The sequence below is a fragment of the Poecilia mexicana genome, unplaced genomic scaffold, assembly GCF_051168715.1.
Source record: "Poecilia mexicana isolate PSO_F unplaced genomic scaffold, ASM5116871v1 scaffold_13, whole genome shotgun sequence".
Classification (NCBI taxonomy): Eukaryota; Metazoa; Chordata; class Actinopteri; order Cyprinodontiformes; family Poeciliidae; genus Poecilia; species Poecilia mexicana.
The window spans coordinates 14,738,525-14,753,218 of record NW_028263382.1 but is presented as its reverse complement, the minus strand read 5'-3'; the positions used below and the strand labels follow the sequence as shown (position 1 = coordinate 14,753,218).

At 40.0% G+C, this 14,694-nt stretch overlaps 1 protein-coding gene across 1 annotated transcript; it reads left to right on the top strand.

Moving 5' to 3' along the window:
* The first annotated feature begins 591 nt into the window (after window positions 1-591).
* Window positions 592-14,693, top strand: crk (CRK proto-oncogene, adaptor protein). Its single transcript, XM_014981109.2, has 3 exons — window positions 592-1,393; window positions 3,448-4,016; window positions 10,041-14,693. Exons 1-3 carry the CDS (start codon window positions 1,180-1,182, stop codon window positions 10,176-10,178), a joined length of 921 nt encoding a protein of 306 aa, XP_014836595.1. The 5' UTR covers window positions 592-1,179; the 3' UTR covers window positions 10,179-14,693.
* Window position 14,694: the final 1 nt, after the last annotated feature.

Here is a 14,694-nt window from a genome sequence, read left to right as displayed (position 1 = left end):
AAAAAAAGGATGAAAACTTTTGCAAGCTACTGAATTTTGATCTTTTTAATTCCTTTTTGCATTTTTAAACTTCTTTGAATATTGAAAGTAAGTTATCTGACATTCAATGCCGAAGAGCTCAAAAGAAAATCATAAACCAGTCATAATATCCAAAGTCACTGTACAACTTACTGTAGAAAATGATTGGTGACATCTCTCCATGAGCCTGTTGGCCTTTTCAAATCAGTATAAGACAAAGGGAATACACTACAGCTAATTTATTTCTAAATAAATATTTTCCAATATTTTCAACATATTCAAAATCATGAAAGTGTATATTACACAAGTTACAGTACAAACCAAAACTAATGTGTGGTTGGTGACATCTAGTGGACATTAACATAAATTGCACATTCAGATTTCTTTTCCCTTGTTGAAAATGTGCACGCTTTTGTTTGATTACTTGTTAGAGGAGAAACCTTAAATGTTCCTATTTCGGTGACTACTGAGCCAATATTCATGTAATGTGCTAAATATATATATATATATATATATATATATATATATATATATATATATATATATATATATATATATATATATATTTTTTTTTTTTTTTTTTTTTTTTTTTTTTGTAAAACACGTGACCATGAAGTCGTGAAGAAGTCAAAATCTGACATTTTAAAAGGAAAATAAATTTCTTGATATATAGAAATTATTTTCACAGTGAAAGAGTATGAGAAACAACATAGTTACAAGAATATTTCAACGTTTACATAACTTTGCGTTTATCTCTTTATCGTGACGTATGAAGCTTGACGTCGTGCGTGCTCTGCGTCCAAAGTCTACGTCCCTTCCGGTGAGTGGGGCCTTTTTTGTTTTCCCGTATCCGCCATTTCAGTTTTTGAAGTTAGTTGTCATCAGCGGCTGGTTTGTAGCAACATTCGTGCCTCTGAAACAAGCTGTATGATTGGTAGACCAGCGGGCTGACCACAGACCACACCGGAGGTATTTTTACAGCGCGGTTTTCCTCCTTTATCTGCGGATTGGAGCCCACACGGCCAGCTGCGGATGTCGCCTGTTTACTGAACGTGCTCTCGGCGCTAAAGTTTTTTGTATGAGTTGAAGGCTCCGCTTGTGGATAACAGGAGGGAGAGCAGGGAAGGCCACGGCTAAAGCCTCGGCTTTGTGTTGGTGATCATGGCCGGAAGATTTGACGCGTCGGACCGCGAGAGCTGGTACTGGGGCCGCTTGACCAGAGCGGAGACTGTGTGTATGCTGCAGGGGCAGCGGCACGGCGTGTTTCTGGTCCGGGACTCCATCACCAGCCCCGGCGACTACGTGCTGTCGGTGTCGGAGAACTCCAGAGTCTCGCATTATATAATTAACACGAACAGCCGAAAGCCCGAGCCAGGTAAGAGCAAGGAGAGGGGGCGTGGAGGGGCTCGGTGCACGGTGGTGCCACCGATGGGACCATTCTTGCATGACTTGCACCATAGAAGAGGCGCAATAGTGCCACTCTTTTTCCAGCATAGGGAATAAAGATGGCCATGCACAATGAGACGTGCTTTAGTCCATCATAATCTGGTCTGTTGTAGCATATCATTGTGTCTAGACATGGGTGACTTAAAAATCACATGGTTTCATTAACAGGTTGTGCAATATTTGCAGAAATAAATGTACCTCCACAAAGTGCAGGTAATGTTCACAAGAACTTAATATTATCTTAGTTTAACGCTTAAGATTCCTGTCCAGGCCTGTCACGATAACAAATGTTGCTGAACGATAAATTGTCCCAGAAGTTATTGCGATAAATGATAATATTGTTGTTTTGAGACAGTTTTCAAGTACTGTAATAGTAATGGCAAAATAATGAAAGAACACATTCTCAAAGATTAATAAGCTTTAAATTGCAATGAACATTTACCACTCTAACTGGAAGCCTTTTTAAATGTCCAAAATAAATAAACAAAACAAGAGAAACAAAAAAAAAACCTCTATGTGAACAAAATTGTCTTTTAAAACTAGTAGAGGCCAATGAAGACTTTTTTCATACAATTTCTGGGAGAACAAGAGAGATAAAAGAAAAAGCAATAAATCATCCAAATGAAAATTATTGAGTTCACTTTAATTTATCAAGCAATTAACTCATTTATCTTTTATTGCTACAGGCCTACCTGTTCCTCAGCATTCTCAGGGAAAAACGTTAAATAAGGAAACCAAGATGCTTCCTGGTCACTCTGGAAATCACCAACATCATGACTAGTTACAGAAATAGTCCAGTCTCGCATGTTGTACTTCTGAACTCATCATCAACAGGGCCGGCCCATTCTTGAGGATTTGGGGTGCTCAAGAATGCATTTTAATTTACACAAAACTACAGACCTCAAACTTCATGGTTTGTGATCAGACATGATAACATTTAGACGCATGCCTCGATTTTATTGTTCTAAATCAAATTTGTTTGGGTTACGGTAGGTAAGCTATGCATCTGGTATGGATAGTAATTAGTAGGCATGTCACAATAAACAATAAATCAACTAAATACATGAAAGATTTAAGGTTTTCTCTTTTCTACCAAAAACTGGATGACACAATTCTTCAGTCTGGTGTTTTGATCTCAACTAGGCCTTATTTTTGAAGGGCAGTTTTATTGACGGAGACTTCATCATTCTTTTTTTTTCTTCTGTTTTTGTTTGTGTAGTTTGGATATTTAAAATGTATGTAATAAATATACAACAACAACAACAAAAAACAAGTTTGGAAGAACTGAGGATTAATGTATACCAAAACAAGTGGATTCAAAGTGTTTGTGGAAAGAACCAAAGTTCTGGACACGAGTTTTGATTGACCTTTTCAAGACATGTGGTCTATATGTTGTATATCAAAACAAACCAGCAGGGCCAGCCTGAGGTACAAGCAAACCAAAACGCTACAGGAGTCCTGGTCATTTAAAAAAATTCAACCTTGGATTTGTAGTTGCATTCAAATTATAGTCATATGTTTATAACAAGGCAAACAAGAAAATTCTGTTCAGGCCCTTGCTTGGCCTGTCATGATAACAAATTTTGCTGGACGATAAATTGTCCCAGAAGTTATTGCGATAAACAATAACCTTGATGTTTGAGGTATTGGTAGTGGTGTAAAAATTCAAATTCATCCTGTCAGAGACCAACAAACTTGAATTTTTTAAGGAACGCTTAATAGTGGAACTGAAAGATATCCAACAGCACAATGAACTCCGTAAATAAATGGATAATGATGCCTCTGGAAAAGATATTAATCATTAGAATGTAAATTATTGAGCTCATTTTAAATTATCTTGCGATTGATTAATTGCGACAGTTTTAGACCTCAGACACTGACTGTGCATCAGAGCAGGTGTCTGTTGTTCAAGCCAAAGGAAAACAAAAATGAGTGTAAATGAAAATTTGTTCTAACTTCCCTCTTCCTCCTGTGTCGGACCAGGTTCGCCTCCCCACAAGTTTCGTATTGGTGACCAGGAGTTTGAGTCTCTTCCCGCTCTGCTCGAGTTCTACAAAATCCACTACTTGGACACCACTACCTTGATAGGTCCCATGAACAAGTCCAAAAACCCCCGCTCCGCCCGAGGCGTGGCCAAAGCCCCGCCGCGCCTGGAAGATGAGTACGTCCGGGGGCTTTTCGACTTCCCCGGCAACGACGAGGAGGATCTCCCGTTTCGGATGGGGGACATTCTCAGAGTACTGGAGAAGCCTGAGGAGCAGTGGTGGAACGCCCAGAACTCTGAAGGAAAAACGGGGATGATCCCAGTCCCGTACGTGGAGCAGTTCAGACCAGCGTCTCCAAGCGCAGTGGCGGGGGCCGGGCTGCCTGCGGTGCCGCCTGCAGGGAACTCGGACAGCTCTGCGGCTCAGTCCGGCGCTCCGTTGACGGGAGACCCCAGCCAGTACGCCCAGCCCACTCCCCTCCCGAATCTCCAGAATGGACCAGTCTATGCCAGGGCCATACAGAAGAGGGTGCCCAACGCCTACGACAAGACCGCCCTGGCCTTGGAGGTAAATATGGAGACATAGCGCTGTCTTTCACTGATCTGATTGCTCTCTTTCTACCTGCAGTTCCGGAGATGCTTATTGTTGAAATGTGATGCCAAGTCTTCAACATTTAGCAAGGTTAACATGGCATTTCCAGAATTTAATCAGAGTTCTTTTGATTTTTCTGCATATTTCAGTGCAGTGCCAGTTTCTAACTCAACATTTCCACAATTTATCAACTGTAAATTTCAGTGTGTCTTATTGGGATTTTCTGTGATAGATTAATCTAAATCAGTGCGTAAACTGAAGTGGTTCAACATTTTGATATGCATCAAACACCAGTTAGAGCTGCATTTTATTTGTTTTTGATTAACATTAGACTGATGCTTTGGTCCATTCATATTTGCAGGACAGTTGGAGCTCAGTCAGATTAGATGGAAAGTGTCGATAAACAGCAATTTTTCAAGTCTATCCGCAAGTTCTCATTAGAATTTCAATCTGGACTTTGACTGCACCATCCCAACACAATAAAATACTTTGATTCAACCTCTCCCTGAATAGCTCTATTTCTGTTTAGGGTTATTAGTCACCTGGAATTAGAACCAGTCACCAGTTTCAAGTCTTTTGTTGCCTCAAGCAGGTTTTCTTACAATATTATATGTTAAGTTTTTACACTGAACTATGTCAAATAACCAAACCCTTTGAGCAACTTGTTCCCCCCCTTCACCTGTGGTGGTGTTGACCCAAGAACTACAGAAGGAAACTACAAGAAAACCTCTGAATTAGACAAAAGCACATCTTCCTTCTTTGCTAAATGTAAACAAAAGGAAGTGGATTTTAGCAGTTGTAAGATTTCTCGTTTATCTTTGGCAAATGACTCAACTAGTTCTCCCATTAGCACTGGACTCGCACAGTTGTTTGGTTTTATTTAACCATAATCCATGCGCTGTAGTCCTCTTCCTGTTTTCAGAGTGGTCCTTTGGCATTCAACCCTCGTTGGACTTGAATGCCAACAAGGGTTTTTTTTTGTGGACCAGAGTTTGCTTCTTGGTTCCCATCAGAGTTTGATTGAACAGGTACCTCCCCAAAGCAACTGGATTTTCTAGACAAACGAACCAGAGCTCAATTAAAGCGGACTAAACGGGACTGTTGTGAATGCAGCCTTAGGCTACATTTACACAAAATTGCTGTCAGGAAACTGCCGAGCCTCGAACACATCTTGACGCTGCTGTAGTTGTCATGCCAGGCCACTTATATGGTGCTATTATCTTAGCATGTCGTCCAAACGCACATTCGCTTTTGATCTTTAGTTTCTACCTCATTAGAAAACAGTAGTCTGTTTCCCATGAACCAAGAAGTCCTGCAACACGTAGAATACATATCAGAAGTTGCGTTAAACCGAACTGGTTAAGTAGTGCAACACATCACGGTGCTGTTCACCGTTGTTTTCATCTTCCCACGCATGCGTAGAACAAACCCTGTATTTGTGTAAGCGAGCGAAACAAACATGTTACCGTTTCGCTCAAAATCTGCTCCGCCTAACCGTGGCGTCAGAGGCGCTTTGAATCCAACAAATGCTATCAAAATACGGACCCTGCTCCTAATGCTGGTTAAGCTGCACTTTGTGCCGGGGCTGTTCAACTGAAGCGGAAGTGAGAGCGGGGCTCCCACGGAGCAGGTCATCGGGGGAAGGAAATAGTTTGTGTTTGGGAACAGGACCATTTCCTCTGGTTTCTATGAAGCCTGGAATCCAGCTGAGCCAGGAGTGGGATGAGCAGGCAGGCCAAGCGAAATGCACTCGTCCCCCGCCCCACGCCCCGCTGCTGGACAGTGTGGCTGCACATCCAGAGCCAGTGTTTGGCCCTTTGTGTCTTGACAAAGCACAAGCAATGTGCTTGTGGCTCATTTTTCTTTTTGCTAGTCATCTACCAGGTTGAAAACAGGACAAATTTGTTTGAAGTTGTTCTGTGGAAAGAAACCCGTACCCGATGGGAGTCTGCCCGGAGTGACTCAGCATGTTGGCACTGAGTGGTTAATAAGTAGCTCACGTTTCCTTGTTTCCAAAAAAAAAAAATAAATAAATTAAAGATCTATGCCGAGCAATTGAAAGCAGCTTCTTATTATGCAACATATTTCATGGGGTTATAAGCAGAAATAAGCAGAACCAGGCGATGCTTTCAGCCATTTGCTTCACCTGAGAAACATTTAAAACTCAAACTGCAGATCCATAATCCCTTGGCAGTCTGAAAATGTTGTTTTCCAGGTTCATCCAGTCTACAAATACTTTACCTCTCTCAAAGGGAAGTTAAATGTTCTAACTCATCATCATGATCCAAACATCTTCAAAGTGTTGTTGTGGATGGTGATGCTCCAGTAGCAGTCAGTCTTGCAATTAACCTGAATGGACCTCTGATTGAAGACTGTATAACAGTCTCATGACATGTTAGCAGCTCAATTTCTGGGAAACAGAAAAGACATTCCACAGTAGCGCATCCTGGATGGCACCAGCAGGTGATGTTAAGCTCTGCTGATTCACCTCATTTGCTTTAAATCTCTGTCTGGGTGTGTAATTAGAAAACCAGGCAGGGAGACGTTGGAGAACTTCCTTCTTTTTATGCATCCATCTTTCCTTCTGTACATCTCTTGTATTACTGATTCACCTCAAAGAAAACCTAAAACCAGTCAGAAGAGATGGGTCAGTGCATCTGTAGTTATTTTTTCTTGAGTTTTTTTACAGCTCATCATTGATCAGTTTTTATGATTCAAAATTCAGTTTTCTTCTAACATGGCATCATATTGTTATGCAGTCTACCAGTGTTTGTGTCTTCAGTTTTTGAATATGTAAAGTCGATCATGGTTTGGTGATGTCAAAGGTTGCAAAGGAAGTCAGACTTCCTGCCATCAAAGTGAACAAGAAGTTATCTACAGGCTGGTTTGAAAGTCTGCTGACAGGTTGAACGTTGGAGTCTGGTAGCCGTTAGCTGCCTGAGGCTCAGTCAGTCCAAATTAAAGTCAAAAGTACTTTATTTTACCCAAAGGGAAATTAAATGTTGTCATAAGTCATCATCATGATCCAGATATCTTCAAAGAATCGTTATTAATGGTGACGTTGTGGGAAGAATCTACAGTAGCAGTCAGTCTTGCAGTGACTCTAGAGGCCTCTGACTGAAGACTGTAGCTGTATAACAGTCTCATGACCGTAATGATGTGCTAATAGTTCATATGTGGGCAGCAGAGATGATATTCCACAATTAGATGATGTCATCAGTTGTTGGTAAACACTGCTAATCCACCTCATTTGCTTTTGCCGCTCCTCTTTAAACCTCCTTATGGTTAGAAAGCCGAGCAGAGAGACGTTGGAGTTGGGGATTGAACTTCTTTCTCTCTCTGCAGCCTCAGTTTCAACTCATGTGGGATTTGGAGTTGTCGTAGTTCAGGTGTTTTTGAGCTTATGAGATGCTAACCAGCTGCTCTTGGTAGTAAAGACAATGCCTTGTTGCCGCGGTTGCGCATCATAGCAGCTGTCTGAAAGCATAAAAGCCAGAGGATTTCTGGCAATTTACAACGTTTTGATGCAGAGACGATGTCAGCATTGCCCAAAGTTTTATCCTTCTAAATTCCAACAAGCTGCCTCACTAAATAGCCTGATTTCCTGAGCTGATGAAGGTGATCTAAGAGAATTTATTTCCGTCTGATGCGTGTTGATAATGGTGAACATGTCAGTCCATCATGTAGATCTGCTCTGAATGTTTTATTGAAAACCAAAATCATTGTTAAACTTTAAAATCTGCAGCTTGAACCGTTTGTTCTTTTTTTTTTTTTCTCCCCTGATGTCCCGACCAGTCAGACAGAGAGACCATGTTGCAGCAGATTACGACCTCTAGTTGACACAAAGTCAGAGTGGAGGGTCTGGTAGTGGAATATATTAGCATATAATTCAACACTCCTCGACAAAGAAAGAAACTCAGGGCTGCTGTAGTTATCGGCAGTAGGAGTAAAACACAACGTGACCAGAAGTGGACGGTCGCTCTAACATGAGGAGGATTGCCTGGAAGTGGAGCTTAGCAGCTAAAGAATAATGACTACATCGTTATTAAACCACATCAGGTAAACAGGCTGGATAGTTACTGAGAAATCATAAACACACTGGCAGAGTTCATCCACAGTGTTGCATCTCTGTAATTTATTTAAATGCTGCAGTGCCTAGTTTATTCATGCATCCAAATAAGCAGCAGATTTAATGTTTTCTTGGGCTACTTTAAAACAATTGTAAAGATGACTAACTTTCTATATGAATGCTGATGTTCCTTCTATTTTTAGTAAAGTGTTGATAAGCGTTGGGTCGATGCCAGTTTCTGGTTTTGTTGTAGGTTTTCTGCAGAATCCAGTGGAATAAAAGTGTGACTGGTCCTGATCTAATGTCTGTTTATAAAATAAAAACATTTTAAATGATCAGTAGACCTGTTATGATAACAAATATTGCTGGAATTGTACCAGTAATTAGTGCAATAATGTTGTTTGAGACCACCTTCGATTAAAGTACTGATAATGGAACAATAATTCAAGTTCGCTCTCTCAAAGACCGATAAACTTTAATTTATTAAAGGACACAATGCTGGAAAAAAATAAATATATTTGTTTCTGAGCTCATGTGTCTATTTACTAAATAATTTAGCAGCAAAATGAGTTTTGAATTGAAAATATTTATTTTGTGGATTTGTGATTTTTCATCAAAATGCGATTCATTTCCGTCAGTTAATTACAAACCCTGCAATTAACTAATTTTAATTGAGTCCCCTCACAGAGCAATTTATTTTACCATTTGTTTATAAATATTTTAATTTATTATTAAAAACAATAAAAAAAAATCACTGAATCTTAAATTAAACCCTTGATATGCAGACAAGCATAAATCTTCTTTTAAATCGTGCTTCACTATTATTTCAAATCCTAATAAAACATAATAAAATTTTGGTTGTAACATGTAAAATAAACCAGACATTAAAGGATTGGAGTTAGTTTGGTGACGAATCCTGACAGGTGGTCTGATTGGAAACCTGTCCTGCAGCTTTTTCCTGTCAGGAATCAGCAGATATCTTCGTCACTCTGAGTTGTCGGATTGTTCCTCTTCTGCTCTTGTCGACTTGAACTTTGTACTTGTCTGCTGGCACCTGTTTGCTCAGCAGGACCAGCCGCTCCTCTGCCTGTGCAGGTCAAACGTCGACATGCAGGTTTTGTACAAGACAGGTGCTTGAAAAACTTCAATTTCATGTAGGCGTTTTCCAGGTTTGAAAAGTGCTTGATTTCTGTGTACAGTCCTTAAAAGTACTTGATATTCACACTGCACAGCTTTGTGCAATGACGTTCGATTAAAAGCCTAAATGTGGAAAGCGTTATTTATAGTTGAACCCAGATATTTCACCTGATAAAAAAAAAAAAAAGACACAATCATTTTTTCCCTCACTGAAGTTTAATCTGAAGTTAAATCAGACTAAACTTTTCTTGTTTCAGGTCATTTAGAATTACCAAAAATTATTTCAATATGCTAAATGCCAGAAAACATTTTTTTATGTTGTGTTAAGTATTTAATTTGAGCAGGAAGGTCATTTACTAAACACAATTTGTTTGGATTGTTTCAATGTAATTAATATTTATTATTCCCAATGGCTTATTGAGTTATTGATCTGTGCAATTGAAGTAAATGTTGACTTATATTTTATATGTCGTAAAACATTATAGAAATTGGGAGATTTTTTTGTTAAATTTGTTTTGTTGCGATGTACTAGGTGTTTGTGAAAGACATTTTAAAACATAAAACTTTGTTATATTTTAGTTTACATTATCCCCGCTAGAGAACATAGAATACTATATTAATGATATATGTATAATAGTGAATTGAACCTCTGTTTGCATTGCGTGGTGTTGGAAAACTGTGAAAACTTACCTTGAAATTGCTTGAATTTTACTGTATAAACTCTGATCTTAGCTCTGTTTGACGTGTTTCTGCTCCTCATGTTCTCTCTCTCTTCCTCTCCCTCTCCCTCCCAGGTGGGCGACATGGTGAAGGTGACCAAAATAAACGTGAACGGCCAGTGGGAGGGCGAATGTAAAGGCAAGCATGGCCACTTTCCTTTCACACACGTCAAGCTGCTGGACCAGCACAGCGCCGAGGACGAACTGAGCTGAGGGCGGACCGCCGCTCCACCACCTGGACACTAGTACTAGACCCTTCCTCACCTCTCTTTTTCTCACCTACTCCCCCTCCACCCATCCTGCTCACTACCCCCAATCCCCTTTGTCCCCGAGCTTTTAGCCGCACCAAGTACAGTTTCTGAGAATCACCAAGAACAAAGCAGGCCCCTCGTCGGACCCCCTCCACCCTGCCGTGATCCGTTTCTACTCGTATTAATAATCACCTCCTCTTCCTCCTCGTCCTTCCTGCTCTCCCAGACTGCAACACGGAAGATGAACCCGCCTCTGCTGCTCCACGGACTCGGCGACCGCTCCCTGTAACTCGTTCCTGCCGTGGACGGCTTATCGACGCTCGCTCCTAAGGAGACTCCTTGACGCAGCGTTCAACCACTTCCTCTTCCTGTGTGGAAACCAGTAATGGCTGCTGTCTTTTTTATTTTATTTTATTTTATTTTTTTTATTTTAATCTTCCACTAAGGGTCACTCAGGCTGCATTCATGCCAGATGGGAAAACAGAACGTTTGCTCTAATAATAACTGGTTTCCATGAGTCTTCAAAGATTTTAGTGATTCAGCTTAATTTTCGACATTCAGATCCTCAAGTATTGAAATAAGGAGAAATGATTTTAGTTCTCTTGTTGCGTCTTCATCATCCATGAATTTTAGGTGTCAGTTCCCTATTCCCGTCTCGATTTTAAACCTATTTTTAAAAAGTCCTTTTAATCTAAACATGCTCACAGTTCCGACATTATCTTTCCGTCTTTGTTTGTGTGAACTCAGATTTCCTCATGAAGTTCTTTGAAGTAGAGATTCACCAATGTTGATTTTAAATAACTTCACCTGCTGGTACCAACTTTTAGCTGATTCCAGCTTCTCTTTAGGAACCTTAGGAACAAAAACAGGATGCATTTCTGTTCTGGCTGCCATTTTCAGCCATTAGAAATTAAATTAGAAGAGACGACGTCATGTCATTCACTGGAAAACGGTTTTACAAGAGAAAGTGATTATATTTGACGTTTTGAGCTGCTTTTAGCTCAACTAGCTTGATGAGAACAACTGCCTCAGTGTGTATTACACTGAGTTTTACAAAATTCTCAGTGTAAAAATGTAGAAATCAGTTTATACATTTTCCATACTGGTTTATTTTTTTATTAATCTGTACAGCAGTTTGAGCTGCTTTTAGTATGAAGGGTGCTTTATAATTAAAACTGATTGATTGATGGATTGGTTGAAAAGTCTGCAGTGGTAGGATTTCTGTTTTGTCTTTGGCGAAAGCCCATGAGCCATTTCTTCTTCTAGCGCTAGAATCACATGTTTGTTTTGGTTGTATTTACCCAGAATGCCCTGTGAACTTCTTGCATTGGAGCGGTCTCCAGTCCGCTTCCATTCACATTATGCATTCAAACTTCGTCAGAGTTTATGTCAACCAAACCGAGACCTAGGTTTTTAGCCTAGGTTAGCTTTTTTGGTCCGCATCGTAGTCTGACTGCGCGTTCACACCTCCACAAACCAACCGGACTTTCCAGGCAAACAAATGAGAGTTTGATTAAAGCGGACTAACCACGGCTGGTATGAAAAATGACTGTCATTGCGACTATAACAGCTTCCACTCCGAAGATTGGCGATATTTCAGTATGAAAATCATCATCGGTCAGTTTTGTTTGCCGGCTGAATTCTCGATACTTCTCCACTTTAAATTTGCATTGATTCTGATGAAAACGAACGGAAACCACAAAAGCCAATCGGAGCTACTCAGAGTTTTTATCCCCGACCTGAGGCATGCTCCGTTTCATTGTTGAAGGACTCCTTCCTTTACTGGCCATGAATGCAGCAGTATCCTGTGTGAACCCCTGACTTTGAAGGACTGAAGCAGCGGGGCTCGTATTCAGCAGCGAACCGTTTCCAAAAAGACATGAAGGCGTAGACCTCGGTTAAATGGAGTATCGAACACTCGAGTCCAAACCAGCAGCTACAGTAAGAGCAACTGGACGTAGTCGCAGCCCATGGAGAAACCGCGAGACTGTTGACGAGGTGGGGATAAAGGCAACACTACATTCTCTCACCTGAACCTCGCTCCACCGATCACCTCCAACCACGCACCACCAAGTAGTCCTTTGTAGGATTCATAGAACATATTGTTATGGAATGATGTAACTGTGGTTCTCATTTCATGCTGAGTATTGTTTATATCTTACTAGTTGTCTTCATAGCTGCTTTGATTTTTAACATTGGGAGGGCACTACATCTCTCTGTGGCAGAGGAACTGACCGACCCTCGCATGTTCTCACTCGGCCTCCGATGGACACGATTGAAGTAAAACAGACTGAATGTAGGAGGCTGCCAGCCACTCTAGTTAGAACCGTCTTATCATGTTAGCATTCTGCATTCAGCCCACTGAATTTACCCTACTAAAGCTGACAGCGGTGCGTCCACGTCTCGTCGTGTGTGTGTCAAAGGACGGAGAAAGTAGTGTTATTTGGTACCTGTCCTTGTTTTAAAGCCTTCTGTGAACTTCTTGAGCAAATTAGTTCTTTTTTATTTTATTAGTTTTTTTTTTTTTTTTTTGCTCTTCCTCATTTAAAAGTCCTGTTTAGTTCCAAAGCACAGGCCCAAGCAGACTGTATCTTTTAATTGTTTTACTTCTTCTTTTTCGCCATTTCTTTATGAGGTTTGTAGTTCATAATGTTTTTTTGCCTCTTTAGGAAGGTGTTTTGTTGTGACAATCATCAGCGCTACTATTTATCATGACGCAGACTCGTGAGCAAAAGCTGAAAACCTTTAAGCGTGATCTGTGGGAGCTCATCCTCTCCTCTCTGTTGCGGTGCTGCGGCCACCTGCAGATGGCGCTGCAGCAACATTCGGACAGATGGGATCATGTTCTGCATGTCCTGATGACAGTGAAGAGGGTGGAGGGATTTCTTGGTTCCTCTGGTAAAGATGTGTAAAACGCCTTATAGTGCTTTCTACTCTGAAACCTTTAATTTCTGTGTATTTTCTCAGTGGGGAGAGAAATTCAGTGGTTTCAAGTCTGAATGGGTATTTTTAGTTAGTGATAAACGGTGAGCACGGAGGAAGGTTGGTTTTTGTTATTGCCTCATGTTTTTAATCATTATCCTGTGTGCAACAGTTTTGTTGTGCAACAGTTTTGTTGTCAGTCTTCCATCAGAAACCAACAGTGTTTTTATTTAATGATCTGGAAATTCACTAAACAGTCTAATGATGATGATGCAAATCAGGCCTGTAGCATCACAGATCCTCTACTGTACTTTCTGTTGTGTGTTTTCCACACCCTTTAAAAAAGAAAATCCCAAACTAGGGCTGAGGAGATTAATCAATTATTGAATTGATTAATCTCAGCTAATTTAGTAATTTAGTTATCGTCAGCTAATTTAGTAAGCGAGTAATTAACTGGAGGATACAGACTCAAAAAATGTCATTTTGCTGAAAGAACACAGAGCAGCAATTAAGCCACAACTGAACAAAATGTATACATTTTGAGTTTAAGATAAAAAAAAAATTATCTGAAAAATGTTCTACCTATAATTCCTCAATGTTTAGAGTCTTGGCTTCACCTGAAAAGAAAAAACTCACCTATTAACCAACTTTCACAATTCAATTACTCGGTTAATCCAAAAATAAACAGTTTAACATTTTAAGCTAAAAAAAAAAGGTGTCTTATTTAAAACATGAACTTAATTGTTTATTTAAATTATCCACAAGCATCTAACAGTTGCTATGGAAACCCAAGGGGCCACTTACTGTATGCCACTGAAGTAGTTTTAAGATTCTTAAGTTGCACTTAATTTGAAGGGATTGTTGGGGGTGATCTTGTTAAGAGGAGCATCTCCTCCCAAACTGAATGAATGCACTCAAAGTTAAAGTCTGATATTTGTTCTAATTACTTCAGAGCGATCTTGAGCTGCTTCAAAAACGCTGAGTTTATTTTAAGGCCTTTTACACATCTTTATCAGGGGTGCTAATAAATGTTCACGCCTCTCTAAATGCACCGTTTGCGTTGTGGTGCCGTCGGTCTTCAGGTGGCCCCAGACATCTCTTTGACCTTATTTTCTGTCCTGCCTTCATTTATTTTCCTTTTCTGTTTTTTTTTTGTTTTTTTTTTCTGCTCTTGTAATATTGTAGTGACTCAGAGGAGAAACCTTTATTTACTGCCAGCTTCTAATACAGTCCATTTATCTGTGTGGTTCTGATCAAATCCTCCTCGTTTCTCTCACTCTGCATAAGCAGGTGCTCTGCCACATAACTCATCATCTAAATTGTGTTGCCAATGAAACCACCAAGAAGTATTTTTTTAGTAGCCCTGCATGAAGTCATTCATTTCCTTTCAGAAGAAGGAAGGAGGTGGCAGAGTGCCAGTGGAAACTGTGTAATATCGAAATGTGCCATTTTATTATAACACTATATTCTTTCAAGACAATTGAAATTACCTTTTTATTTTCAGTAGCATGTAATGTGTTAATATACTAGTAAATAAAGTCAAGCCTATGAAAAAT